Raw genomic sequence first — 27,550 nt, 5'->3', positions numbered from 1 at the left:
CGCAGGATGCGCGTAGGAGCATTTTCCCATGGCTTTGTGCACTGCAGCATTCAGGGAGCCAGCCCGAAGATGCCTTGTTGATCGCACCGTGGACCAGCAGCTGAAGAACACTGTCTTCTGCCCGATGGATGTGCCGGCCCTGTGGACCGGCGGAAAATTTCTATGGACCGGCGGTTGAAAAACACTGCTCTAGAATATTTCTGAACTGGTTGTGACCTTTTTCACTTTCAATAAACATATGTTAAAAAAATTAAAAAAAAATCTGTCTATATAAATGAACTGTGTTTGTTCATTCCCTCATCATCCTGCTTACTTATTCACAGAAGCGAAAGACATGACGAAATGAAACACAAAACAAATTTTCTTTAAAATATTTATTTAGATTTTGATAGTCAAATTAAGAACATAAAATATTCTTTGGTTTATTTAAAACAAATTTTCCAGACATCCATCGAAATTAAAAACACGTCACTGTGAGGTAAAGCAAGTATAAAAAAGTGAACCGTAAAGAAGAAAAATAACAGGTTCATTTAGAAAGGATAAATAGAATTAAAAATAAATGTACTTTTAAAAGGCTTTTACAACAGGTTAGCAATACTTTGGGTCTTTTTTTACAAGTTTTTATTTGATAGGCACAGAGACGGAAACCCTTAACTCATTAAACAAGGCACTGCTTACTAAAGGCCAAACTGAAATTTATGAGGAAATGTTTGGTCAAAAAGATACTAAAAACCTGTAAGTCACTTTCCTTGCATAGTACCGTACAAATATATCTGTTGCCATAAATTTTAGGCATCTTGTGAACTCTGGAAGCAAAATCCCTGTGCCCTAAATTTATAACTTTTAGGAAAAAGGCCCACAATGCTTTTTGCCCTGCTGAATTTTATAGAATTTTAAACACTACTGTTTAGCATTTCCGTAGCAATACCAGAGATACACAGTGCTGGACACGTACACACACGAGATGATCTCTTCCCCCTATGGGCCTTAAAATCTGTTCAGGTTTTTATTTATCTTATTCTCAGGAAGATGCTCTGTTTCAGATCTGATCAGGCACATGAAGACTTGTAGGCTTTTCACACTTTTTTGTCTTTACTTTTAACCCATCCGTAAATCTGGCTATTAGTGCAAGAATGTAATTAGATGAGTTGAGCTTTACAGCTTCATTACATTGGGACACTTGTGCATGCCATTATTATCATTTCAAAATGAACAAACCCATTCAAGCAAAGAGAAGATTTCTGGAATGACAAAGGCAAAAACACTCTAGTTCAAAGGCAGTTAGTCAGAATCTTCATCATCAAGGTATTCCTCTGCATTGCTTAAGGTTCGCATTATATCTATTAAAAAAAAGGAAGAGAAAATAGCATCAGTACATCAAAGTTTACAGCAAACGTTGATACCAATTCTATAAGCTGATAACTACAATTTTGGCCCAATTATAAGCCAACCCTCTTAGATTTGGACCAATATAGAAAATACATCTTAAGTGATTAATTTTGATGCCAGTGCTTCCTTATAAGAACAGCCTTACTGGGTCAGACCATCAAGCCCAGTAGCCTGTTCTCAAGGTGGCCAATCCAGGTCCCTAGTACCTTGCTGAAACTCAAGGCATAGCAACATTCCATGCTACTGTTTCAAGACAAGCAGTGGTTTACCCCATGTCTTTCTCAAAAACAGACTATAGACTTTCCTCCTGGAAATTGTCCAAACCTTTCTCAACACCAGCTACGCTATCCGCTCTTACCACAACTTCTGGCAATGCGTTCCAGAGCTTAACTATTCTCTGAGTGAAAAAAAATTTCCTCCTATTGGTTTTAAAAGTATTTCCCTGTAACTTCATCGAGGGTCCCCAAGTCTTTGTAATTTTTGACAGAGTACTTGTACCCATTCTACTCCACTCAGGATTTTGTAGACTTCAATCATATCTCCCCTCAGCTGTCTCTTTTCCAGGCTGAAGAGCCCTAACCTTTTTAGTCTTTCCTCATACAACAGGAGTCCCATCCCCTTTATCATCTTGGTCGCTCTTCTTTGAACCTTTTCTAGTGCCACTATATCTTTCTTGAGATAAGGAGACCAGAATTGAGCACATACATAATGGTAACCACAAAATTAAAAAAACACAAAGCACACTCTATGCAGAGAAAATGTTATCATTTATATTCAGGGCTTTTTTCAAAGAGGTCAAGGCAGATGACTATAAAATATGCAATGTCACCTCAGTAACAACTATAGAAAAATAGACAAATATAGTGCAAAATATAGACAGCAGATATAAATTCTCAAAACTGATACATTACTCCAGATGAGGTTGCACCATGGAGCGATATAGGGGCATTTTAACATTCTTAGTCTTGTTAACCATCCCTTTTTTAATAATTCCTAGCATTCTGTTTGCTTTTTGGCTGCTGCCGCACATTGAGCGGAAGGTTCCATCGTATTGTCTACGATGATACCCAGATCCTTTTCTTGGGTGCTAACCTCCAAGGTGGACTCTAGCATCCAGTAACTGTGATTCGGGTTATTCTTTCCAATGTGCATCACTTTGCATTTGTCCACATTAAATTTCATCTGCCAATTATCTATGATGCCTGGTGAAGCACTGCTGTTTCCTTTTCTTGCCAGACTCAATTAACAGCAGTTTCTGCAGGTATAAAGGGGGAGCCCAATTTGGGCATCAGAAAGCTAGCAGGAAGGTACAGAAAGTTAAGAAAAAAATCTCTGTCTTATACATCAGCCCAGTATGGTGTTTTACAGATATCTGATCAATTACTGCTATCTGTCTCAGCCGCTACTGACCACTCTTGACCTAGCTCTGAAAATAAAGTTAGTGCCAGTGAAAATCTGCTTTCCTCACAACATTTTCTTTTCACTGAACCTCTGATCCAGAAAATTTGTTACAGCCCATCCAATGATATGAAAATCTCAAAATGGTAGACCTTGGTTCATCTGCATCCATTGGCGTACCTTCACTGCCTCCAGAAACGTTCTACCTGGTTGCACACTGCAGTATAATCAGCAAGTTAGCCAGCATTGGGGTTTGCTGGCAAATGTATCCGTACTATGAGGCAGTGAGGGTAGAAACAACAGCAGAATTCAGGAAAGGCTGGGATAAGCATAGAGGATCACTAATCGCAAAGAAATAAGGAGTAAGCTATAGACAGAATGGAGTCAGCCAAGTAAACTGGAGAGATGAGATACGTGAAGTTCCAAACTTGTCCATAAAAATCTAATCTAATACACAATTTATTAATTGCACTACACCAAAAAGGTTCAGTGATTTACATCCAAAGAAGCTGTAAAATCTACAGAATACAAACGCAATCATTAATTAAAATATTATCATATCATGACTATTACAACAAATCATAGAAAATAATTTTCAATTTTTTACAAAATCTTAAATAATTAATATCAGTCCTAATGTGAATAGGTAGATTATTCCAAATTGTAATAGCAGCGTAAGCAAAAGAGGAGTTGAACCATCATTTATACCAGTGTTTCTCAACTTCAAGCCAAGTACCCCCTAAATCTAACAAATATCAACCAAGTACCCCTGCCCAAGCTCCGCCGGTGGCCCCACTCCCATAATCTATAATAATAAAACCCTAAGCGTGCATGCGAGTTCCATGATCAGTAGGTCCCTGGCAGGTAGGAGTGCGCATGTGTGCCTAAGGTTCTGTTTTCCAGTAAGCCAGTTTGTCGTCGTCACCCCCCCCCCGCCGCACCCGAACCCCCATTGACCCTCCCACCGCGAGATGGCCACAAACCTCAAGCCTCCAGCAGCGTGCGCAGCACTACAAACACGCTGCCTCGTGGCCCTCCACCGCCCTGATTTCCTCTACCGCATCCATGATGACATCATCAGAGATGCGGCAGAGGAAATCAGGGCAGCAGAAGGCACTGAGGGCACTAAGGACATAGGATGGGACACTATGGACATAGGAAGGGGGCCAGGGAGAGAAAGGCAGGCATGGTACAACAGAGAAATACAGGCAGGCAGGGGGCCAGGGAGACAGAGACGGAAAGAAAGACAGACAGACAGCATCCAAGAAGAGAGAGAGACAAAGAAAAAAAACCCAGACAGACATCTACTCTAGCACCCGTTAATGTAACGGTCTTAAACACTAGTAATAGTACTAATTGTAATGCAATTTCTTCCATTCATTTTTCATATAGACACAATATAATCTTATTAATGCATAATGGTAACCACAAAATTAAAAAAACACAAAGCACACTCTATGCAGAGAAAATGTTATCATTTATATTCAGGGATATTTTCAAAGAGGTCAAGGCAGATGACTATAAAATATGCAATGTCACCTCAGTAACAACTATAGAAAAATAGACAAATATAGTGCAAAATATAGACAGCAGATATAAATTCTCAAAACGGATACATTTCGATCACAATTGAAAATAAAATCATTTTTTCTACTTTTGTTGTCTGATGATTTCATGAGTCTCTAGTTGCACTTCCTTTTGATTGTGCATCCAGTATTTATTTATTTCTGCCTCCTGCACACTTCCTCTCCTCCGGACCCCATTCCTTTCCCCAACCAACATCTCTCTCTGTCCCTCCATGATTTCAACTTTTCTTCCTTTCTCCTCAATCCCCATTGGCAACATATCTCTCTCTCTCACTGTCTATCTGTCTTTCTTTCATTTCCTCCCTTGCTGTAAAGGGCGTGGGGAAAGAGAGAGAGATCCAGGGTGCATCTCTCCTAGCCCCTCTACTACCACATCCAACATTTCTCCCTCTCTCATCTCCCGTATCATGTGCAACAATTTTCACCACTGTCCACCAGCCCTATGCCTACTTCACATTCTATCACCCCTCTCCAGCACCATGCCACATATCTCCCTACATCACTCTCCCTACATTCCTCCCCCTTGCATCTCCTTCAATCTGTCCCTCTGTTGCCTCTTCACCACCATATCCAATATTTCTCCCTCTCATCCTTCTCTTCACCATGCATCTCTACCTCAATCCTCTCTCTCTATACCCAACAATTTTCCTCTTTCTTCCTTTCCCCATGTGCATCTTTCCTTCTTACACACTCATGCCCAACAATTCTCCCAAGTTAGTGCTTCCTTCCTCCCTCCCTTCTGTGTCCCATGTTCATGCCCCCTCCCTCCCTTCTGTGACCCATTTTCATGCCCCCTTCCTTCCTTCAGTGTCCCAAGTTAGTGCCCCTCTCCTTTCCTTCTGTGCCCCAATTTCATGCCCCCCTCCATGCCTTCCAGCCTTTGTCCCAAATTCCCCCCTCCTTTCTCACTTTGTCCCACAGTCATGTTGCCTCTCTCCCTTATTTGCTACAATACGTTCACGCCCTTCAGGGCATGCCTTATCAGGTTCTTGAAGACTATGTAAAAATCTGAAATCTATTAAAGCATTACTGAAAACTCATTTTTTGTGAAGGCATTCCATTAGGCCAGAGGATTTTCCGAACTAGAATTGTATGATAGATCATCTGAGAAGGGATGTAATTTTGTGGTGGTCTGATATTTGTGATGTACTGATGTCCTGTTAATTGGATTTTTGTATGCTTTACTGTAATTTTCTAAGGTTTTAAGCGGAATAGAAATTTTTAAAAATAAATAATAAATTTTTGGTGTTTTGAGAGCACCTATGTGTCTATAAAATAGTGCATAAGTAGAAACCTCTTAACCTAAGTGCCCTGTTATAAAATTGCTCTCAGCATGTCTCTTCTTAAGCAGATAGCAGTCCAACATCCTGGTGGCTAAATGCAAGGAGGACTAGATAAGCAGAAGGTGTTCAAATCTAGCTCCGGAAGGTCCCAAATCACTCAAGACTTCATGACCTTTGCAGTGCCCATGTATGAAAAACATAGGATTGTTCTTGAACTTGGATGCATAAGATTTACATACAAACCAATGAGTATCACAGTGAATTATAAACGAGTGGAATACCTTGGTCTGGTCTCTTTTTGAGCAAAGAAGCACACTGAGCATTGGTGGCCATGTCCACAGCTAGTTTCTTCTCATTATTCCTTAAATCTGTTCTAGCACCTTTGAGGGGGGAAAAAAACAGCATGGAATTAAATGTACTTTTATATACATGAAATGCTTCCTTGTCAAAGCTTTTCTTCTCCTGAAACCCCTTTCATCCCTGAATAAGAGCCTCTGGTCAAGCACTTTAATAACACTGTTTAAAAGCTTTTGCACAAGGCAAGAGTCACAGGAAGGACTGCGGCATTCAGTCTTAAAACACTGTCCCTCAATCCAAGGCTAGGCTCAGACTTCCTCAAGGGCCCACATCCCTACTCCCACTCTGCCTCCTTGAAGATGAGAACTGAAACATTCTCCCCAGGATTCTAAATATGGAGCTCACATTTGGGCGCACTTCCGAGATGCACACGCAATTTAATTGGCTAATGAGCTCTTAAGTATCAATAATTGACTACTAACAACCAATTAATGACAGGTGGCACCAATTAGGATCTCCAAGTTTATTTAAAATTTACTTCGCATTATGCATTATGGTAAAAACCTCCAGAGTAGCTTACAATACTAAAATTAGGGGAAAGGGAAATGTGATTTCAAAATAAAAAACAAAACGTGAAAAGTGAGGGAAAAAGGAGGAGAACTACAAATGTTAGAAAGGAAAGATGGGAAGGGAAGTACATGTAAGTGACAGGGAGACTAGCTGTATTCACAAAATCGTTTCTGAGATACTCTAAAATGTATAGTTCAAGGCTTAATGAATAAGACGTCAAGGGTAGGCAACAAAGAAATGTTTTTAATTTAGATTTAAATCGATCTACAGTAATGACGTTTGCATTCTCATAGATGTAGGAAGAGCATTCCATAACTGAGGGCTGTGTACAGAGAAAATTGCCTGGCGGATATGTTCATGGACTACTAACACGATGTAAAGGGACAATAAGTAGATTTTGATTAATAGATCTGAGAGCTGTAGCAGGAGTGTACGGAATGAGATGTCTGGCAAGATATTGTCGTTCGCCAGATGTGCATCTTGGTGCACAATAGCGCTGGGCGCCTACGTCACATACTGTGCATCTCAAAAGGGGGCGTGGCCACAGGTATTTCAGGGGCTTCCAAAACACTGTGCACATTGTTACTGAATACTGGCTCAGTACGCCCAGCATGGGCACCAGCGCTTACACCAGGTTTCAGCAGGTGTAAGTCTGACACCAAAAGTTAGGGTGTGGGAACCGGTGCTAAGCACTATTCTAGAAAAATATTTATTTTGGGAAAAATAGAGAGAAAAAAAATATATATTTATGACCTTTTGGAGATCATATAGATATATAGATATATTTATATCTATATGATTTCCAAAAGGTCATATACTATTTTACACATCCAAAAGGTCATGTGCTATTTTACACATCTTCCCCATCATCTATGCACACAAATAGAAAGGTGTAAGGTAGGAAGACATTTTAGTGCCCATATTTTGCAGCTGTATTGAGAGCTCCTCTTAGAAAGTTAGTTGCTACTAGTTACAGAAAAAGTATTTTGCAACTCCAAATAGCCTCTAAACATTAAGGAGGTCTTTTACAAAGATGCGGTAGTGATGCTTACTTGGTAAATGCACCGAAGCCCATAGGAACTGAACGAGCTTACACAACGGTTGTTTCATAAATCACGGCAACTATTTTTTTCTCTCAAAATGCACCAACACTGCATTTTTCCCTGTCTGTCCTGATGGGCTCACACTTTATCTAATGTACCTGGGGAAATGGGGGATTAAGTTGACTTGCCCAGGGAGCAGCATGGGAAATCTAATATATACATTTGAAAGTGTGTGACACATACTTCTTAATGTTGCCACCAGATAAGAGATGAGTGGTAGGGAAGAAGCAAAAAAAAACACATGACATTTGAAATTATCATTTTATTAGGTCATACAGCAGCGGTCTCAAACTCAAACCCTTTACAGGGCCACATTTTGGATTTGTAGGTACTTGGAGGGCCGCAGAAAAAATAGTTAATATCTTTGCATGAGGTAAAACTCGTTATAGTTTATAAATCTTTCCTTAATTGCTTCTGATATTTTCAGCTAGACACAGATGAAAGCAATGTAACATGCAGAAAGTGAAGTTTAGACAGTATGCGACTGTCCTCTCCACTCTACCTCACAATCGCGTACAGACGCAGGAAAGCGCTTGCGTGAGGTTACAGCAGTGAGGCGGACAACATTCCAGAACAATGGAATCATACCGAAGGCCTCAAAATAGTACCTGGGGGGCCGCGCGTTTGAGACCACTGTCATACAGTTTACAACATGAACAACAAAGTACAAATACAAACTGTTTAACTGTTAACATCCGTCAAAGTAGTCTCCCAGGTTAACCAAGGTTCAATGCATTTGATTTGCCGCAATGGCTTCTTCACTTTAGGAATCAGATGACAACACTACAGCAGACACGGTTAAATGTTATTTACAGCTTTTGGGATAGGAGATCTTGCAACACCCTCCCTATTATTCCGGATCCCAGTTCATGTGACTTTGATCTGATTCCTATAGTGAAGAAGCCATTACATAAGAAACGCTTTGCCAACAAAAAGGATATTTTAGAGAATCAAATGCAACTGATGGTATTCACTGCCTTCCCCATCGATGGCAACGAACTGTGGAAAACCTGGGAGACTACTTTGAAGAATGTTAACAGAATGCCGCAGCCAGATTAATAACTGGAACATCAAGATATGAGCATATTACTCCATATTTTGACAACTCCACTGGTTGCCAGTTGCGTTTTGAATTCAGTGCCAGGCAATTATGTTATGTCATCAATTTTTATATGGTACGATGCCTGAAATTTTTAAGAATATGATGTTTCGTTATCAACCACAAAGATCTGTACGTTCTGCAGGTGCTGCATTGTTGAAAACAAAGGCCAACCCTAAACATGTAGATACGAACGCTATGACTTTTACATGTGCAGGAGTTAAGCTTTGGAACGGCCTTGTTGGCCAGATTCGAAAATGTAGAGAGAGGAATTCTTTTAGGAAAATGTTCACGACTCAACTATTTGTTAATGCATTTTTCTGAGCAATTGATTTATGCTACACTGAATTTATGCTACACTGAATATGTCTATTTTATCTTCTCATTTTGTATAGACTTTTAACATTTTATGTATGTAACCCCTTGTAAACCATTTTTAAAAAAACAATTTGTACTTTGTTGTTCATGTTGAACACTATATGACATAATAAAATGATGATTTCAAATGTCATGTTTTTTGCTTCTCCCCTACCAGAAACGCCTGCACTAATTTCTTATCTGGTGGCAACATTAAGAAGTATATGTCACACATTTTCAAAAGTATATATTAGATTTCAAGTGTTGGCGCATTTTTCAAGAGCAAAAAATAGTTGCCATGACTTATGAATCAACCCTCGAGTGTGTGTGTGTGTGTGTATATGTATATAAATATAAATATATATATATATATATATATATATATATATATATATATATACATACACGTGATCAGCTGATGTAACTTCCTGTTCCGGTTTAGCAGGAACTGAAGAGACTACGAGAGAATGGAGCTGGCTAGCTTGCTTTAATCACTAGCACTGCCAGCAAGCTATGAAAGGTTAGAGGGAAAGAGGGATATAGTGGACCACAGCAGCTGAGGTGGAAGAAAGTGGTGGGCAGTGGCAAGGCAGTTCTCTGGGGAGGAGGGGAGATGGCAGTGACGGCAAAGGCTCTGGTTGAAGTATATCGCCTTATGGTGGGTTGAGTGCTGGGGCCCAATTCCAGCCCAATCTCTCCTCCCTTTGGAACGTTTAGGGTGGGGACCCTCCAGCAGCAGAAAAAGAAATATCTCTCTCACACACACTGGAAGGAAATAGCAGGCTGCCCCTCTGCATGCTGCCACTGTTGGGCCTAAACACAGGAAGCTACAACCCTGATATAACTTCCTGTTTTGGGGGTTCAGCAAAGCCAGCGGTAGCACACAGAGGGAAACAATTCTGCACCTGCAAATTCAGCTGCGGTGAAAACAAGGAGCAGACTGGTAGAAAATTTGTGAGCCAACAGAAGAGGGAGAGGGGCAGAGAGACAAAATGGTGCAATTTAGAATGTGGAGAAAGGGGAGAGAGCGATGCTGGATAGGCGGGGGAGAGACATTTGCATTAATTGTGTTAAAACTTTTAAATGCAGTTAAGCATTTAACACGACGTCAAACGTATAGCCCTAATATATATAAATTACATTTCATTGTGATTAAGACTCACGATTTATTGTGTGACAAGGCAATCCACAAGAAAAAGAAGAACAACCCCACGTCAAACAGACCAGAACAAGAAAGCAAGTGGGGAAGAGACTGTACACATCAGCCTTAGAAACAACAAGGTTTTTTTTTATATATAATTATACATCAAAACACATCACATGTATAAATACAAAGTCCGTTTCCTTTATTGCTGAACCCAACACGGTCCATGTTTTGGCTTCAAATGAAAAGCCTTCCTCAGGGGTGAATGTGTCAATCTCTGGGCTCGTATTAAAATGCACATGAGCTGGGAACAGCGCTTAAAAACATAAAATTCTCACTACAAAAGCCCTGTTGCTGTGCAGGTGCAGGCAGCGTTAAAGCTAAAAGGCAACCATGAAAAAGGACCATTAGGAATTCATTCTAACAATATTTTACCTGCACTAAATCCTAACATACAGATTCTGCACCATGGATTCTGCACCAGTATGTATAAATTACTATGCAGCCTGCAGAGTTCTCTATACTGCAACTTCTCCCCCTCCCCATGGAAAAATATATCATTTCATAAGCAGTTCAGATTCAAGTTTAAAAGAGAATTTAACACTATGATAAAGTTTATAAAGCATTTTGCTGAACCGAGTATTGGTGACTTTATTGCGCTTCTTACCCTTTGCCAGCAAGAGTTCCACAATGTCTCCGTACCCTTTCCACGAGGCAGCATGTAACGCTGTGTCTCCTAACTTGTTCTGTGTGATTGGAACAGATAACACACTGAGAGCTAGACACACACGTGTGCATTCCAGTTCTATTCAGGCACATATACATTTTCTAAAGTCTAACTTCTTCCAGTACACTTTCTTTGGATCCCATGTACAAAATCTAACAGGGTTGGTATGTGTCATTCTGTACGAGCTCATTAGAAAACGGCCCTAAATTATACTTAACTTAATTATACTTTCTGCTGGGCAAACTTATATTCTAGTTACAAATATGAAAGAATGAACGCTGAAATGTTAGGGCATAGTAATATTTAACTTGGTGTGGGGCCCATTGGCATCTTTTATTGCTTCTATATAGTTGTCATTTCTCTTTAATATTTGTCTGATTTCCTCACATCCAGAGTGGGAGGGATGGGGAATGTGGTATTATTTTAAATAAGAATGGGCGATTGGAAGAATAATTGCATTTATATTATTGATTAAATAAAGGGGTAGGAGAAAATATTACTTTCAATAATTTGTAAGTTCAAAGTGCTTTTCTTGATTTGTTATATGTTCGGTTTCATATGTATTGCACTGTTAATACTTGAAATTCAATAAAGATTTATAAAAAAAAAAAGAAAATGGCCCTAAAGTGAGTGTTAGTACTCTTGACACAACAGTGTTAAACCACTCGCGCAAATAAAAGTATAAAAAATATTACAACACCCTCCTCGGGCTCAGTTAATTTTCCTTCACAAGATGGCTATTTTACAGCATGGCAAAGGGGCTTGAGAAGGCCTCTCTTGCCACCTGCCCCCCCCCCAAAAAAAAAATAAAAAAATAAACCACAACAAAAAAAAACAACATTCAGTTTAAAGAATAAGAAGACACAGCCACGTTCTATAGAGGCCTTATGACGTGGCAGAGGCAAGCCAAGCTGCACTTCCTCTCTTTGGTCCTAGAGGAGAGTGTGAGTGCGGGTCAGACATTTGGGGATGGACAGGACTGAAAACTTGAGAGGTGGGGAGAGGGATCAAATAACAAAGAGGCTAAGCATTGATAATCTCCCTACTCCAACTAGCAGCGCCCATTAAAGTGGCCCACATCTAGCCCCTAGAGGTATTTCTCAGTATTTTCTAAGTGATCTCAGTTAACCCCAAGGCCTATCTGGGCTCACAACGTGGAAGTGATGTCACAAAAACGTGGTGACACCACTGGAACACAAAAGAAGAAAAAAAGTGTTTCAGCTTTATTTTATGATATTAAACTCTAAGATGTTATGCCATTTCATTCAATTCCATTCTGTTTTGTTCAATCACTTAATTCATTTCCTAACATCATGCATTAAAACCTCAGATGCACCACTCCACTGCCCAATGTGTATTTTTCTTAGCAGGGAATTTTTTGGTGTTGAATCCTCATAGGTTTGAGCATTTAACTTAATTTAAATAATTTGTAACATTTAAAAAAAAATTTTTGAAACCATTTAACTTATCTGAATGATTGTAGATCTTATTTAAGCAGTTCATGCGGCTTGTCCCGACATGTTTCACAATAGCTTCGTCAGGGATCCGTTCACTGCCACTGTCATCCAACTTCCATATACAATTGTTGAAATAATGTATATGGAAGTCGGATGACAGCGGCAGTGAGCGGATCCCTGACGAAGCTATTGTGAAACATGTCGAGACAAGCTGCATGAACTGCTTAAATAAGATCTACAATCATTCAGATAAGTTAAATGGTTCCAAAAAATTTTTAAAAAATGTTACAAATTATTTAAATTAAGTTAAATGCTCAAACCTATGAGGATTCAACACCAAAAATTCCAAGCTAAGAAAAATACACATTGGGCAGTGGAGTGGTGCATCTGAGGTTTTGATGCATGATGTTAGGAAATGAATTAAGTGATTGAACGGAATGGAACGGAATTGAATGAAATGGCATAACATCTTAGAGTTTAATATCACAAAATTCATATTTATTGCTCTAAGAATAAATAATACTTTAAACCAGCTTTATTTTAAGCATTTTTAGAGCCCAAATGTTTGAAATGTCCATTGATTTTGATAAAATTGTCTATAGGAATATCTCAGTATTCTTTTTTGAGTTTTTAAGAATTTTTTACATTTTCCATCCACCCAATTCCTACAGTAGTGCACAGTGACTCAAAACAATTTATAAAGGGACAATGATCCTCCGTAATCAACACAAAATGTGATTTATGGAACAGTATTATAGTTCTTTTTTTTTGTCTGGTAATTTTATTCTTCTTTTTTTTTTGTAATTCTTTATTCATTTTTATAACTTATATCAAGTGCATCAAAAGGTATCAACCATTTTAACTTAAATATATCACTTGAAATTCTACAATTCTTCATATTAAATAGAATTATCCCTTTCCCTCCCATCCTTTCAACATCTCATAATGCTTATACCATATAATAAAATCCCCCTCCCCCCAACCCCATTCTTACATTTGTACAAATCAGAGAAAATAATACTTATTCATTGCAATAATTTGTTAATGGCCCCAACACATCTTGAAAGTTATTAAAATTTCCTTTCTGAATAGCTAGTGTTCTTTCCATTTTATAAATATGACACACTGAATTCCACCAAAAACTTGAAATGATGGTTCTTAAATTGTTTTGTTAAGTTTGGCAGTGCGTCTTTGTATGTTAATGGAAATTACAAATCTCCAGGAACAATAAAAGTGGGCTTGCTACCAAATTTGTCAGATTCACTATATTACAAGTTAGGTTGGAGACGCTGGTAAGTGTAGCTTTCATTATTAAAAACAAACCTGTTTAACCGATTTGTATCCTAAGACCTCTTATGCCCGACCTCTTGTTTCCCAAGATCCCTTATGCCTTCCTCTGTATCCTGCTCACCTATATATATTGTACCTATATATTGTACCTGTATCCTGCTTACCTATATAAATTGTATCTATATTTACTGATTGTACCTATTCGCTGACTGTCCAGCCCTTCTTTGTTGTAAACCGCCTCGAACTACTACAGCTTTGGCGGTATATAAGAATAAAATTATTATTATTATTTTATACGTCTGATTGTTATTTTAATTTTTTTGTGATCGGTTCAATATATGTGGTTTTTATTTTTTAATATTAGACTTCACCAGTCGGTGAAAGTTTTATTCTAAGCACCAATTGGGTGACACTTTTTTTTTCTTTTTATTGTTTATTTAGTGCTTGTAATTCTTGTTTATTTAGTGCTTTTAATTCTACAGTAGTGGTTTTAAAGTATGTCCATGCTTATTGTTTAGTTTTTAGTTTAGTATTTATTGATTATCTTGCTAATCTTTACAGATTATTTATCTGACCTTCTTGATATGATTATTTCAAGTGTGGTTTTATGACTATACTAATGCCCATTACTACTCTATTACGGATCTACTCAAACCACCATCAAAAAAATGCCAATTGCCTGACTGCCTGGGCAACCAACATTTCATCCCTGTTGCCTGCCTGGATCAATAGAGGGAGGAAGACACTGCCATGGCCTGAAACAGCTTCTGTACTGAAGCTGTGCAAGAAAGGAGACACTGCCATGGCCTGAGGTAGCTCCTGTCACTGGGTCACACAACCAAACAGCCCTGCTGACAAATTGCACAAGATAAATCAGGCCACAGATGAAGGGATAGATGTTTCTATGGCCTAAGGTTTCTCCCTAGCTGACGCCACACAACAGCAAATGATGACACAGCCACTTGCAGTTCCTGTACCCATTCCACCTTCGTGTGCTGGAAGGACAGTATTATGGTATGAAAAACTGGGAGAAGAAGGGGAGCAAAGATTTGCAGAGAGCAAAAACTATATAGAGCAACCAGCCAAAAATGCACAAAAAATTCAAAACTCACTCCCTTACCTCCCTCCATCCCAAAAAAAGGTGTCAGGTCAAAACCGCGGAAGACAAAGGCGCGCGCCGACAACTGAGTGCAGCGCAGAGGCATGCGCCGAAGAAAATAACTGTTTTTAGGGGCTCCGACGGGGGTGTGGGGGGGGGACCCCCCCACTTTACTTTATACAGATCGCCCCGTGTTGTGGGTGGTTTGGGTGGTTGTAACCCCCCACATTTTACTGAAAACTTCACTTTTTCCCTAAAAACAGGGAAAAAGTTAAGTTTACAGTATAATGATGGGGGTTACAACCCCCCACAACGCCCCCACAACGCGGCGCGATCTGTATAAAGTAAAGTGGGGGGGTTCCCCCCACACACCCCGTCGGAGCCCCTAAAAACAGTTATTTTCTTCAGCGCGCGCCTCCACGCTGTGCTCAGTTGTCGGCGTGCGCCTTTGTCTTCCGCAATTTTGTCTATGAACCCAAAAAAAGGGTACGAGACTAAAATGGCTATACAAAATAAAATCAGAAAAAAACCCATAAAGTTTAATTCAAAAATATTTGATGCCTAAAGTTATTCTCATCGGGCCCAAAGCCTCCCTCTCTCTAGTGTCAGAAACAGGAAGTTCTGCCTCATGGAACTTCCTGTTTCCAATGATACAGAGAGGCTTTGGGCTCAATGAAAAGCAGCTTGCTTTCAGTGTAGTGGTGGTCAAGGCAAGTTCCGGAGAAGTAGCGAGCAGGGAAGGGGGAGCTGCCAGAGTGCACGGTAAGTGTAGAAAAAAGAGGAGAGAAAGAGAGGAGAAAAGATGCCAATTGTGAGGAGAGGAACAGGGGAGGGTTGAGGAGGGGAAGAAATGAGATGCCCATGGAAGGGAGGAGAGGAGAAATGGTGCCCATGGAGAGAAGAGGATGGGAAGAGATGGTGCCCTTGAAGGGAAGAGGAGAGAAATGGAAAGAGATGGTGTCCATGGAGGGGGAGGGAGATGATTATAAAAATAAAATCACTACATTTCATTTTTAGCAGGGTTGTACACGTTGAATTTATTTCAGCTCATTTGGGTCATGTGATTAAACATGTTAATCAATGTACAGCCCTAGTTTGTATGTATCTCCCCTGTTCCTCCTCTCCTCTAAAGTATACTTATTCAGGTATTCAAGTCTCTTATGTATTTTAACACAAACCTCATACCATTTTGGTAGAGTTGTCCAGAAAAAACTAAAGTTGGAAAAACTGTGCAAATTGAAGTTTTTCCCATGAATTTAATTATGCTTGTTTTTTTTAATGCCCATCCTAGAGTCCCTCAAAGCCACAGATTATATAAAGCTCTGTTTTTCTTAAAATTTGCTATTATTTTGCTTAATTAGGCAAATTTCTTGATATTATAGCTATAATGTTAATGTTTTCACACTTAGCAATGATACATTGATAAAAAGACATTTTGGGCCTGATTCTGTATAGTCTCAGCAGCCACCTAAGCATCATTTGAGAATTGCACATGGACATCCTGTATAGAATCGCGTTTGTCCTAACGAACAGATACCTAACCCCGCCAAACCACCCTGATTCTCTAACCGGCGTCTATGTCACAAACACTGTTTAGAGAACTGCATTGCCGCTGAGCTGATCTCAGCAAGGGAATCTCCCTTCCATGATAAACTGAGTTGCAGCGGCAGGGAACCCCCAACCCATACTGTCCGTGGCAGAAGGGATGCCCACTTCCTCCTGTCGCAAACCATGAAACAATCCCCGGCAGGAGGGATGCCCACTCCCTGAGCCAGAACCCCCCCTAAATCCATGTCCCTCCAAACCCCCACCCCCCAAAGCCCACCTGGACCCCTCTCCCCATACCTTTAAAAGTAAGGCCGGCTAGAGGGATGCTTCTAGCTGGCAGGCCTACCTCTTCAGAATGGTAGGCCTTCCCCTTCCCGGTGCATCCTGGGATGCATCAGGGAGGGGCCTAAGGCCTTAATTGGCCCAGGTGCCTAAGGTCCCTCCCATAGGATGCACTGGGAGTAGTCTAAGACTCTGATTGGACAGATACCTAAAGCCACTCCTATGGGCTTTAATAATCCATGGGTTATAAACGTTTTGAAGACTCTAGTGTTATTTCTGTATTGATTTATTGTTCTTTTTCAATAAAACAGACTTCACATAAAATGTCTTTATCAATGTATCATTGCTGAGCATGAAAACATAAATGTTATAGCTATAATACCAAGAAATTTGCTCCATTAAGCAATCCCAGAAGTACCTAAATTTGCAATGCATTTCTAATCTGAATGGAAATTAAAATAACTCAGAAGAAAACAACAATTGTCATTTTGGGACAGAACGAAGGTCCATCAAGCCCAGTATCCTGTTTCCAATAGTGGCCAACTTAGGTCCCAAGTACCCCTAGATCCCAAGGAGTAAAACAGATTTTATGCTGCTTATCCTAGGAATAAGCCTATAGACTTCTCTTTTAGGAAATTATCCAAACCTTTTTTAAACCCTGCTAAGCTAACTGATTTCACCACATTCTTCGGCAATGAATTCCAAAGTTTAATTACACATTTGGCTCCTTTTACTAAACTGCGATAGCGGTTTTAGCGCACACTTAGGCCCTGATTCTACAAACTGCGTCCCGATTTTAGGCAGCTGTAGGCGTCCTACAGCTGTCTAATCAGCCAATCGGGATGCACGTTTTTTAAAAAAATGCTTCCCAGGCAGGCCGCCTATATTGGAGGCGCCTCCAGGAGCCTAGGGAGGCCCGCAAGACGCCTAAGCTCGCCTAAGGGCCTTAGGCGAACCTAGGCGGCCCTACGCGTCTCCCTAGTAGAGGAAGAGATGCTTACAATGTAGGCCAACAAATGCTGGTCTACATTGTAAGTAGACGCGGCCGCTATACTTATTGCGGCAAGGGATCTCTCTGCCGCTATAAGTATAGCAGGCCGCGGCCGCCTGTCCGATCGCTGGCAGGAGGGTGCCCAAAGCCTCCTGCCAGAAGATGCCCCCCCCAACAATATCGATCGCTAGCAGGAGGGTGCCCAATCCCTCCTGCCCGAAGAAGCACCCCCTACGCACCCTCCCTCCCCCCCCGCGCTAACAGCCCCCAAACCTCCACCCCACCAAACTAACCTTTTCTTTTGGCCAGACGGGTCTTGCCCGTCCAGCCGGCAGGCCCGCTTGGTCGAAATGAGGTGGGCCCGCCCCTTCCCGGCCCATCCCGCCGAAGCCTAAGGCCTGATTGACCCATGCTCTAGAAGCCTGGACCAATCAGGCCTTAGGCATAGCGGGTCCGCCCATCCCCACTAAGTCTAAGGCCTGATCGGCCCAGGCGCCTAGAGCTATACTTATAGCAGCAGAGAGATCCCTTGCCGCGATGTGTAGTGGGCCGTGTCTAATCTAACCCGATTCTCTAACCAGCGTCTGTAACATGGACGCCGGTTACAGAATCGGGGTTTAGTGTAGGCCTGATTCTGAATAGGACACCTCTCCCGGGCGTCCTATACAGAATCAGGGCCTTAGTGCGCACTGAATTGCCACGTGCGCTAGACCTTAACGCCAGCATTGAGCTGGTGTTAGTTCTAGCCGCTTAGTGCGAGTTTAGTGCGCGCTAAAATCCTGCGTGCACTAAAAACGCTATCGCAGCTTAGTAAAAGGAGCCCATTGTGTGAAGAAATATTTTCCTCAACTTTTTAAAAAAATCTACTATTTAGTAGCTTCATCGCATGTCCCCTAGTCCTAGAATTTTTGGAAAGAGTGAACAAGCTTTTCACATCTACCCTTTCCACTCCACTCAGTATTTTATAGATCTCTAGCATATCACCACTGAACCGTCTCTTCTCCAAGCTGAAGAGCCCTAGCCGTTTTAGCCTTTCCTCATAGGGAAGTCATCCCAACCCTTTTATCATTTTCGTCACCCTTTTCTGTACCTTTTCTAATTCTGTTATATTTTTTTGGAGATACGGCAACCAGAATTATACACAGTATTTGAGGTGCAGCCATATCATAGAACGATACAAGGGCATTATAACATTTTCACCATTCCTTTCCTGATAATTCCTAACATTCTATTTGCTTTCTTAGCCGCCACCGCACATTGAGTTGAGGGTTTCAATATATCCTCAACGATGGCACCTAGATCCTTTTTCTGGGCAGTGACTCCTAATGTGGAACCCTGCATCATCTAGTTATAGTTTTGGCTTCTCTTTCCCACATGCATCACTTTGTACTTGTTCACATTAAACATCATCTGCCATTTTGGTGCCCAGTTTCACAAGGTCCTTTTGCAATTTTTCACAATCCTCTTGTGATTTAACAACTTTGTGTCATCGACAAATTTAATTATTTCACTAGTTATTCCCATCTCTAGATCATTGATAAATATGTTAAAAAGCAGCGGTCCCAGCACAGACCCCTGAGGAAACCCACTACTCTTCACTGTTTTCTGTCTTTCAACCAGTTCTCAATCCATAAAAGGATATTTCCTCCTATCCCATGACTTTCTAATTTCCTCAGAAGTCTTTCATAAGGTACTTTGTCAAATGCCTTTTGATAATCCAAATACACAACATCAACTAAAGGCACAACTTAATTAAAGGCTTATCATGATTTAACAAATACTCTTGGCATGAGGCATTTTTGTGCTTTCACCCTTCAACAAGTAAGGTGATCACAACTTTAAACACATGATGAGTGCCTTTAAAATTCATCAAATTCCTTAGCACACCACAGTGTGAAGTCTGTGCATGCACACTTTAGAAGGTGGAAGGATCGAAAAGTATTTAGATGTGAGTCATGCCATTCCCATGTACACACCTACCTGTTGGTTTAGTTCAATATTTGGCTGTGCAAGCAAGACTTCCACTATATCTAAATAAAAAGAATAAAAATACAATACAATATAAATGTTTCTATATTGCATCAACCAAAACAAAATTATTTCAGCTCAGCACAGTTTAAGAAAAGATTTTGACCAGCCATTTCTGGGAACCTAAAATATTTAAAATAGAAAATTATACACAATAAGTATTAAAAAAAAATTATATCCCTCGACAGAGCACAATTGCGCTTGCACTTGGGGGCCAGGTTGCGGGAGTTGTTTGCTCGGGAGGAGGGGGTGTCCCTCTCAGTGTCTAGCATTCATGCTAGTTTGCAAGAGTTACAACCAGCCAAGGACTACCAGAACATCTGGGGTAAATGGGAGGGGGAATTGCAGATTAATTTGGGACATTGGGATGTAGCCCATACCTTGAGGGCGATGCCGGGGGTGACCCCGTGTGCTTGGTTGAGGGAAAGGTATTATAGGGTGACCTTGCATGCCTATTACACTCGTACACAGTTGTATTACAGTGGAGGTCTCCCTAAACCACTGTGTCATAAATGTGGAACGGGAGGACACACTTTAGGACATGCCTTTTGGACCTGCCCCATTATACAGCGCTTTTGGAGGCGTATAATCTCTTACATGTCAGGGTTAATTGGGAGGGCCTTGCGCCGTACCCCGGCCCACTTTGTCTTGGATTTGCCAGAGGCTTTTGGCCATTTGCCTAGGGGGCATCGGGCTCTGTGCAGGAAGATGAGCTTACTGGCCAGGAAATGTATTCTTTAGTGCTGGACAGTCCCGGACCCTCCGGTGTTTTGGCACTGGCAGAACCAGTTGCATCAGTTGGCCATCTGGGAGGCGCGAGATGCCAGAGGGGCTAGGAAGTGAAAGATGTTGTTCTTGAATATCTGGGAGCCATACCTGCAAGCCTTATATCTGAAGGGCCGCAGTGCAGTCTTAAGATGGGTGTCCTAATCAGGGCGCTCAGTTAGTCGAGCTGGGAGAGTCATGGCGAGTACTGGTGGGGCAGGGTGGAGAGTACCATGGGAGGGGGGATTGTGGAGGGGAGGTGGGGGGTATTGAAAGGTTCTGGCACTTAGTCACGGATAAGATTAGTGGGCTTAGGTGGTGGGAGGAGTGGTGCGGCATCTTTGGGGCTCATAAGAGTCCAGGGCCTCAGAGTGCATTTCCACCCTCATTAATCTCGCTCGCCCTATGTAGAGTAGGATGGGGGGGGGGGGTTTGGTTGATGTTATTCTTCTTTTGTCCATGCTTGTTATATTATTGTATATAATGCATCATTGTTTGTACTGTGCACCTTTGGGATGCCCTGGTGTTGTATTTGCTGTTGTTTGCATCAATAAAAATTGTTTGAACCTAAAAATTATTTCTAAAAAATTTACCTTTTTCAGTAAAGAGAAATGTTTTTAACATATGAAGGAAATACAAATAATTAGGTTCTATCTAAGGAAAGGGAGCAATGATTTCTATAAATTTACAGATTGAAAGGGAAATGTGGATGAAAAAGAGACACTTAAGAACATAAGAACATAAGCAATGCCTCCACTGGGTCAGACCTGAGGTCCATCGCGCCCAGCAGTCCGCTCACGCGGCAACCCAACAGGTCCAGGACCTGTGCAGTAATCCTCTATTTATACCCCTCTATCCCCTTTTCCAGCAGGAAATTGGCCAATCCTTTCTTTGTATTTTAAATTTTTAATTCATGGAAAATAATCCAGGTAATTTTGCTGTCTAGACTTTATAAAGATTTACAATTAGTAGAACATATGATAAATTGGTTCACATAAGATGGAACAGAACCAAACAGGATTCTATGGATAAATAAACAGCATTTAATTCAATTAATAATAGAGACATGTTCAAAGTTTCTAGCTGAATATATCAATCTCGTAGTAGTATTTTAAATTTGCAATTCTCTAAGCATTGAGTTAAAACAGCAGACCATCTCAGCATTATCCACACAGCGCCACAGCGGAGCTTAAGCAGTCCTGGAACTTCTCCAGATAACATCATTATTTAGCCCACTGTCCAAATAACTTATTGGATAAATCTGTTTTCAACTCCTAACTCCCACTCACTCCTGTCAGATACCTAGACCCACTGTATCATTTCCTCTACCATAATCTCCCCAACCCCGAAATGTCCTGTCTAAATTAGATTGTAAGCTCTTCTGAGCAGGGACCGTCTATTGTATGTTAAAATGTACAGTGCTGCTTACGCCTTTCAGCGCTTTAGAGATAATAAATAGTAGGATAACTTAGGACAGCAAAAAGGCTTCCCTGTATTATAGGAATAAGCTGTCCAGAGAGCAACTGAATATTGACATTAACCAGATAATTTCCATGTTATCTAGATGTTCAGCAGCAGCCACTATTTGGATAAGGTCACCAAATACTGACCCAGGTAAGTTTTATTTTTATTACTACTACGACTACTTTGGCTGAAACACAGCACCAAAGACTCCTTCTGAAATCAAAAGAAACTTAAATGCATGAATCTTAGCATACCAAGTCTGGCAGTGCCTAAAATGGCAACTGTAAAAGGTAGGGCCATATAAAAGTAATAGAGAAAAAATTCTAACAGTAAAAATATTTTAATTTGCTGCCCATCCTACTGGCCAGTTGCAAGAGTTCAAAGCATTGCATTACACTGTAAAGGAGACTCAGGGCTCCTTTTACAAAGTCGCTCTAGCGGTTTTAACGCACGCACCGGATTAGCGTGCGCTATAGCCCGTTCTAGCCAGAAATCTACCACCTGCTCAAAAGGAGGCGGTAGCGGCTAGCGCGTGCGGCAATTTTAGCACACGTTATTCCACGCGTTAAGGCCCTAGCGCGGCTCTGTAAAAGGCGCCCTCAGTCCATGAGCCCTGGCCAAAAGACTGTCACGGCAATAGTTAGGGTAAAGTGGAGGAAGAGAAACTGATGAAAAAAACGGGGAAAAGTTTTTAAGCAGTTAAAAATTAATATTTTATAAACTTTGTTTGGGCTTTGATATTTGATTTTGTGCAAATTTGAGATGAATGTATAAATTGATATAACGCAACGAGTGCTTGAGTGTTAACAGTCAGCGGCTGAAAGATCAAAATAATTAAATGTACCTCTGTGTCCACCATGGCATGCCCAGTACAAGGCTGTACTTCCAGCTTTGTCCAAGCCATTAACACCAACCCGGTTTTCCAAACATTCTCTCAGCCAGCTTAAGTTCCCTGAAAAAAGTGTACAAACAGCAGAAGCAGAATGGAAAACTCCATTTTAAAAACTATAGCAGTTGTTTTAGGTTATAATGTATACTACAGAAGGATTTTTCTTGATGATCCCAGGACAAAGCCTTGAGGTATACAAATTGATAGTGTGATAGCAGTGGGGGAGGATCCATACACTGAAAGTGTGATGGGAGAGATAGGAAGAAAACCAGGAGAAAACAGAACCCTAGAATCCCAGCGAGGACAGCATATCAAAGAGCAAAGGTGGTGAGCAACAGTAAAGCAGCAGATAGATCAAGAAGGATGAGGGTAGAGCAGAGGCCTTTGGATTTGGACAGGAACAGGTAATTAGTAAGGGCAGTTTCTGTGGAATGAAGTGGGCAAAAAGCCTGATTGAACTTGGTCAAGAATAGCTCGAGATGAAAGAAAGTCCAGGCAATGACAGTCAGCAGCATGTTCACGTAGCTTGGATAAGAAAGGAAGGAGAGAGATTGGACAATAGATGGAGGGGCATGTGTGGTCCAGTGAGGATTTTTTGAGGAAAGGTGTAACTGTGGCGTGTTTGAAGACCTTGGGAACAGTTGCAGTGGAGAGTGATCGGTTGAGGATGTGACAGATAGGGATGACAGTGGGAGAGAGAGTGATGAGTAGGTGGGTGGGAATTGGATCGGAGGAGCAGGTAGTGGGTTTGGAGGAGGAGAGAAGATGTGCAGTTTCCTCTTCAGTGATTTCAGAAAAGGTGACAGGGGTTGAAGGGAGTTTGACAGCGTGTCCAGTGACAGCCAGCCATTTCACAAAAACATATGTTAAAAATAAAACAATTTTCAATCAATGGCTTTAAGTTTAATACCCATTAAGGATCTTCAAATGCACTTCAATCAAAATTTCCTTAGCACGTTAATGAAATTAACCTCAGCTATCAGCTTTTACTTCTGCCAATGAGACTTACACTCCACCTTCGTCATCAGTTCAAAATCATTAGTATATTATCTTTTCCCAACTTCTCATTATCCATAAATTATTTTTTTTATCTTCCATTTTGAAGAATCAAAAAGGCACTAGTCCAAATGGAAAGAACCCATTAGTTCAGGACTCCTGTCCCTCTTGCACTGTAAATTGCAGTATGTGCAATTTACAGGGATCTATAAGGTGCATAAGTAGGACATACACCCAGGTCCCACCCCTGCTCCACCCACACATATGCCTCCCATGCAGTTCTGCGCTACAGCTCTTACCAATTAAGGCACAACTTATGTGTGCAACACATATGTAACTGCAGGCACCCAGTTATAGAACTGCCTTGTATATCTACATTGGGTCTGGATCAGGGGGTGGGCAATTCAGGTCCTCGAGAGCCACAGGCAGGTCAGGTTTTCAGGATATCCACAATGTGATAGATTTGCATCTTAAGGAGGCAGTGCATGCAAATCCATCACAACATCACACTTACATTTTGGTTGAGAGGCCAAAAGTCTATTTTTAGTTAACATTATGCTTAGTTTCAGGATCTCTTATTTTTTATTCTAAGTTTACTGTATAGTAACACAGTAAATGACAGCATATAAAGACCAGCATGGTCTATCCAGTCTGCCCATCAGTCACATTCATTTGAAGCAACAATCAAGTAATTATTCATTTTACTTGCTAGGTTTCTCTATAAGATGTCTTCCCTGCCCCCGAGATAGGCAAGACCTGTTCTCAGATGATATGAATGTGCTATAAGATACACATGCTTGTGCTGATCCGTCTTGCCGCATATGGATGCAGACCATAGAAGTCCATAGAAACACAACGGCAGGCAAAGGTCAAATGGCCCATCCAGTCTGCCCATCCGCAGCATCCACTACCTCCTCCCCTCCCTAAAAGATCCCACATGCCTGTCCCACACTTCCTTGATTTCAAACACAGTCTTTATCTCCACCACCTCTATTCGTTCCTTTATGTTTAACAAAATTGCTTCAGGACACTTACAGATGCCAAAAAAAAAGCACTCCCGAGCAAACGACACACATGCTCTCACCTCTCTTGGCGGCTTCATGCAATGGATTATCAATTGATTCAGCCTGCTCAGCCACTACAATATTAGAAATATGATTAGTGAATGATCTAATGTACTTCAAACAAACAATAAAAAAAAAACAATTGTCTCAGATGGTCTCTATAATATTATGTTAATTGTATGTCATATCTATTTTATGCTTTTCTTTTCAGTACTGGATATAGTTTTACATCCTATGATAGAATTTATGGGGAATACATTGTCCCAGTAGCATTTAAGGGGTATAGTTGTCAATCACTGTTAAGATGTGTTATTTTACCACTAACTGATGCCATTTTAGCACAGGTCCTCTTTTATGAAGCGAGACCTAGTTACTAATAACTGGGGTTAACAGTAAAATAACACTTCTTAATGGTAGTCCACTTAATACCTCCCCCCCTTAAATGTTTCATTATATGCTATTAAAACCATGACTATGCTATATAGTAATAGAGTACAAGAGGTAGGTGGCCAGCCAGTATGTGGTACCCAGAGTGCCATTCACCAAACAGACTGCCCGTTATTCAAAGTGATCTAATTAGCCAGGAGAGGCACCTGGAAATTTAAATTGCTTCTCTGAGGCTAACTGCAAATATTCAGTGGCATTTAACCAGAGAATGCTGCTGAATAACCATGGTTAGCACCTAAACCAAAACTGCCTAATCTGTGGGCGGTCCAGGGGCAGAGATAGTACTTATGAGATTAAATAGTACTCCCCCGGTCATTCGCGGTCGGAGATTCACGATCCCTGTCATTTGTGTTGTTTTCTGACTGCAAATGACCGGGCAGGGGAGGGCAGCCAGAGAGGCAGGAGAGGGCAACTGCAGCACCGGCGAGTGACAGAAATCACTCGCGGTATGCTCTGACCGCCTCTGCCTGCACTAAAGTCGGGCCTCACCAATCAGGAGCTGCATGTCAAAGCAGCTCCTGATTGGTGAGGCCCGACAATGGACCCCAAACTAATTTGAATATCTTATTATGCCCCAGCATTTCAGCATTCATTTTCTCATATTTATAAGTTAAACATAAGCTCGCCTACCAAAAAGGAAAACTAAGGTGATTTTACCTGTCCTTCTTTAACCTGCTTTATCCTTGTCTCTTTCTTACATTTGAAACTACAGTTATCTCAACAGTACATGTCCACATTTAAACTACCTAAAAACTTTCAGTTTTACCAAATCAACATTAGCAAAATGATTTAAAGAGAACCATAAACTGCCCAAACTTACCATAGTTGCTGGGAACAAGTCCAGTTCTTCCTTTGCAGGTCCCTTTCCACCAATTTGTATCACTCTGTGTGGGTGACATGCTTACATTTTATAAAAAATCATTCATTAAATTATCATATTAATTATTTATATCTAGAATAGCAGTAAGACCATAGGTAGGAATTTTAGATTTAGCTGGTGCCTTTTTCATTAATAATTAAAAGTGAGTTATGGTCAGGCAACTCTCCCCTCCAAGCAGATAACAGTAGATTACCAGCACAACAAGCCAATAGGTTTCAGAAGTGCATCTGAGCACACATCTGTACCCCACCCCATAGACGTAGGAACGGAGGAGGCCACAGGGGCCATGGCCTCCCCAAAAATTGCCAGTAGTAATAGGGCTGAAAGGGATCCTGGGGGCAGAGAAACACCCTTGGCACTCTCAAGGGAGCGGCATCTTGCTGCCAGCCAGCAAACCTGCAGGTCGCCTGTCTCTGCCGCATCGCTTCCCCAATATCTACTTCCCCCTCACCCCCCACGCATCTATCCTGAATTTCTTGTAACACTTGCTGGGTGGCGGAACTGATTCACAGTGTCGCTGTGCCGCCGGCTCCGGCATCTTCTCTCTACTGACATCCCAATGGGAATAGAAAGTTGTCAGAGAGGGTGGACCGCAGTGGAGATAAGATGCCGGAGTCAGTGGTAGAGTGAGGCTGTGAATTGGTTCTGCCGCCCAATAAGTGTTACAAGAAATTCAGGATAGATGCACCAGGGGATGGGGGGAGGAGTAGATGTCAGGGAAGGGACGTGACAGAAAGTGCTGACAGCAAGATGCCGCTTCTACCGGAGTGCTGCCTAGAAATAAGGCCCCTCCAGAAACATTTCAGATTTGGGGAAGGGGTAGAAGTTAGAGAGGGAGCAATATAGGTCTTGGGGAAGGGAGAGATTGAACTCTAATGAGGGAAGGAGGGAGAGATATGAGACTCAAGAATAGGTAAGGAAAGGAGAGGGGGACGGAAAGATGTCAGATTTGTGAGGGACAGGGAGAGATGGTCTTGGGGATGGCAAAAGGGGAAAAGTGAAATAGATTTGGAGGAGGACATAGGGAGCATGAGGGAGGAGATGGATATGGAAGAAGGCTGAGGGAGTCAGGGAGAGATGGAAGAAGTAGGTGAAAGGGAGAGATGGATGTGAAGGGGCAAAATGGGGAGAGGGAGAGATGGATTTGGTAGAGAGGGAAAGAGATTCAGGAGAGGGGTCATAAGGGGGAGGGAGAGATGGACAACTCAGGAAAAGCAGATGAGGGAGAGGAGAGATGGACAGGGAAAGGAGGGGATATGGACTGGGGGATGGAAGGGGAGAGGGAGGAGAGATGGAGAGATGTTGCACTTGTGGAAGGGAGAGAGAAAGAGAGGAAGGAAATGAAGGTGGAGTAAGTCATACGGAGGGGAGATGCTTGAAATGGTGGATCCGTGTGA

The 27,550-nt window shown here is 41.4% G+C and overlaps 1 protein-coding gene across 1 annotated transcript in view; it reads right to left on the bottom strand.

Moving 5' to 3' along the window:
• Window positions 1-359: 359 nt before the first annotated feature.
• OSTF1 (osteoclast stimulating factor 1) overlaps window positions 360-27,550 on the bottom strand; it is a 59,981-nt gene continuing 32,790 nt past the window's right edge. The window contains exons 5-11 of the mRNA XM_033926848.1: window positions 26,094-26,157; window positions 24,847-24,900; window positions 22,722-22,829; window positions 19,601-19,650; window positions 10,894-10,972; window positions 5,938-6,036; window positions 360-1,340 (exon numbers count right to left, since the gene is read on the bottom strand). Coding sequence (XP_033782739.1) covers window positions 1,282-1,340; window positions 5,938-6,036; window positions 10,894-10,972; window positions 19,601-19,650; window positions 22,722-22,829; window positions 24,847-24,900; window positions 26,094-26,157 — 513 coding nt within the window. The 3' untranslated portion in view covers window positions 360-1,281. The remainder of the gene's footprint in view (window positions 1,341-5,937; window positions 6,037-10,893; window positions 10,973-19,600; window positions 19,651-22,721; window positions 22,830-24,846; window positions 24,901-26,093; window positions 26,158-27,550) is intronic.

The sequence above is a fragment of the Geotrypetes seraphini genome, chromosome 1 (genome assembly GCF_902459505.1).
Source record: "Geotrypetes seraphini chromosome 1, aGeoSer1.1, whole genome shotgun sequence".
NCBI classification, from domain to species: Eukaryota; Metazoa; Chordata; class Amphibia; order Gymnophiona; family Dermophiidae; genus Geotrypetes; species Geotrypetes seraphini.
This window is presented reverse-complemented; position numbering and strand designations above follow the sequence as displayed.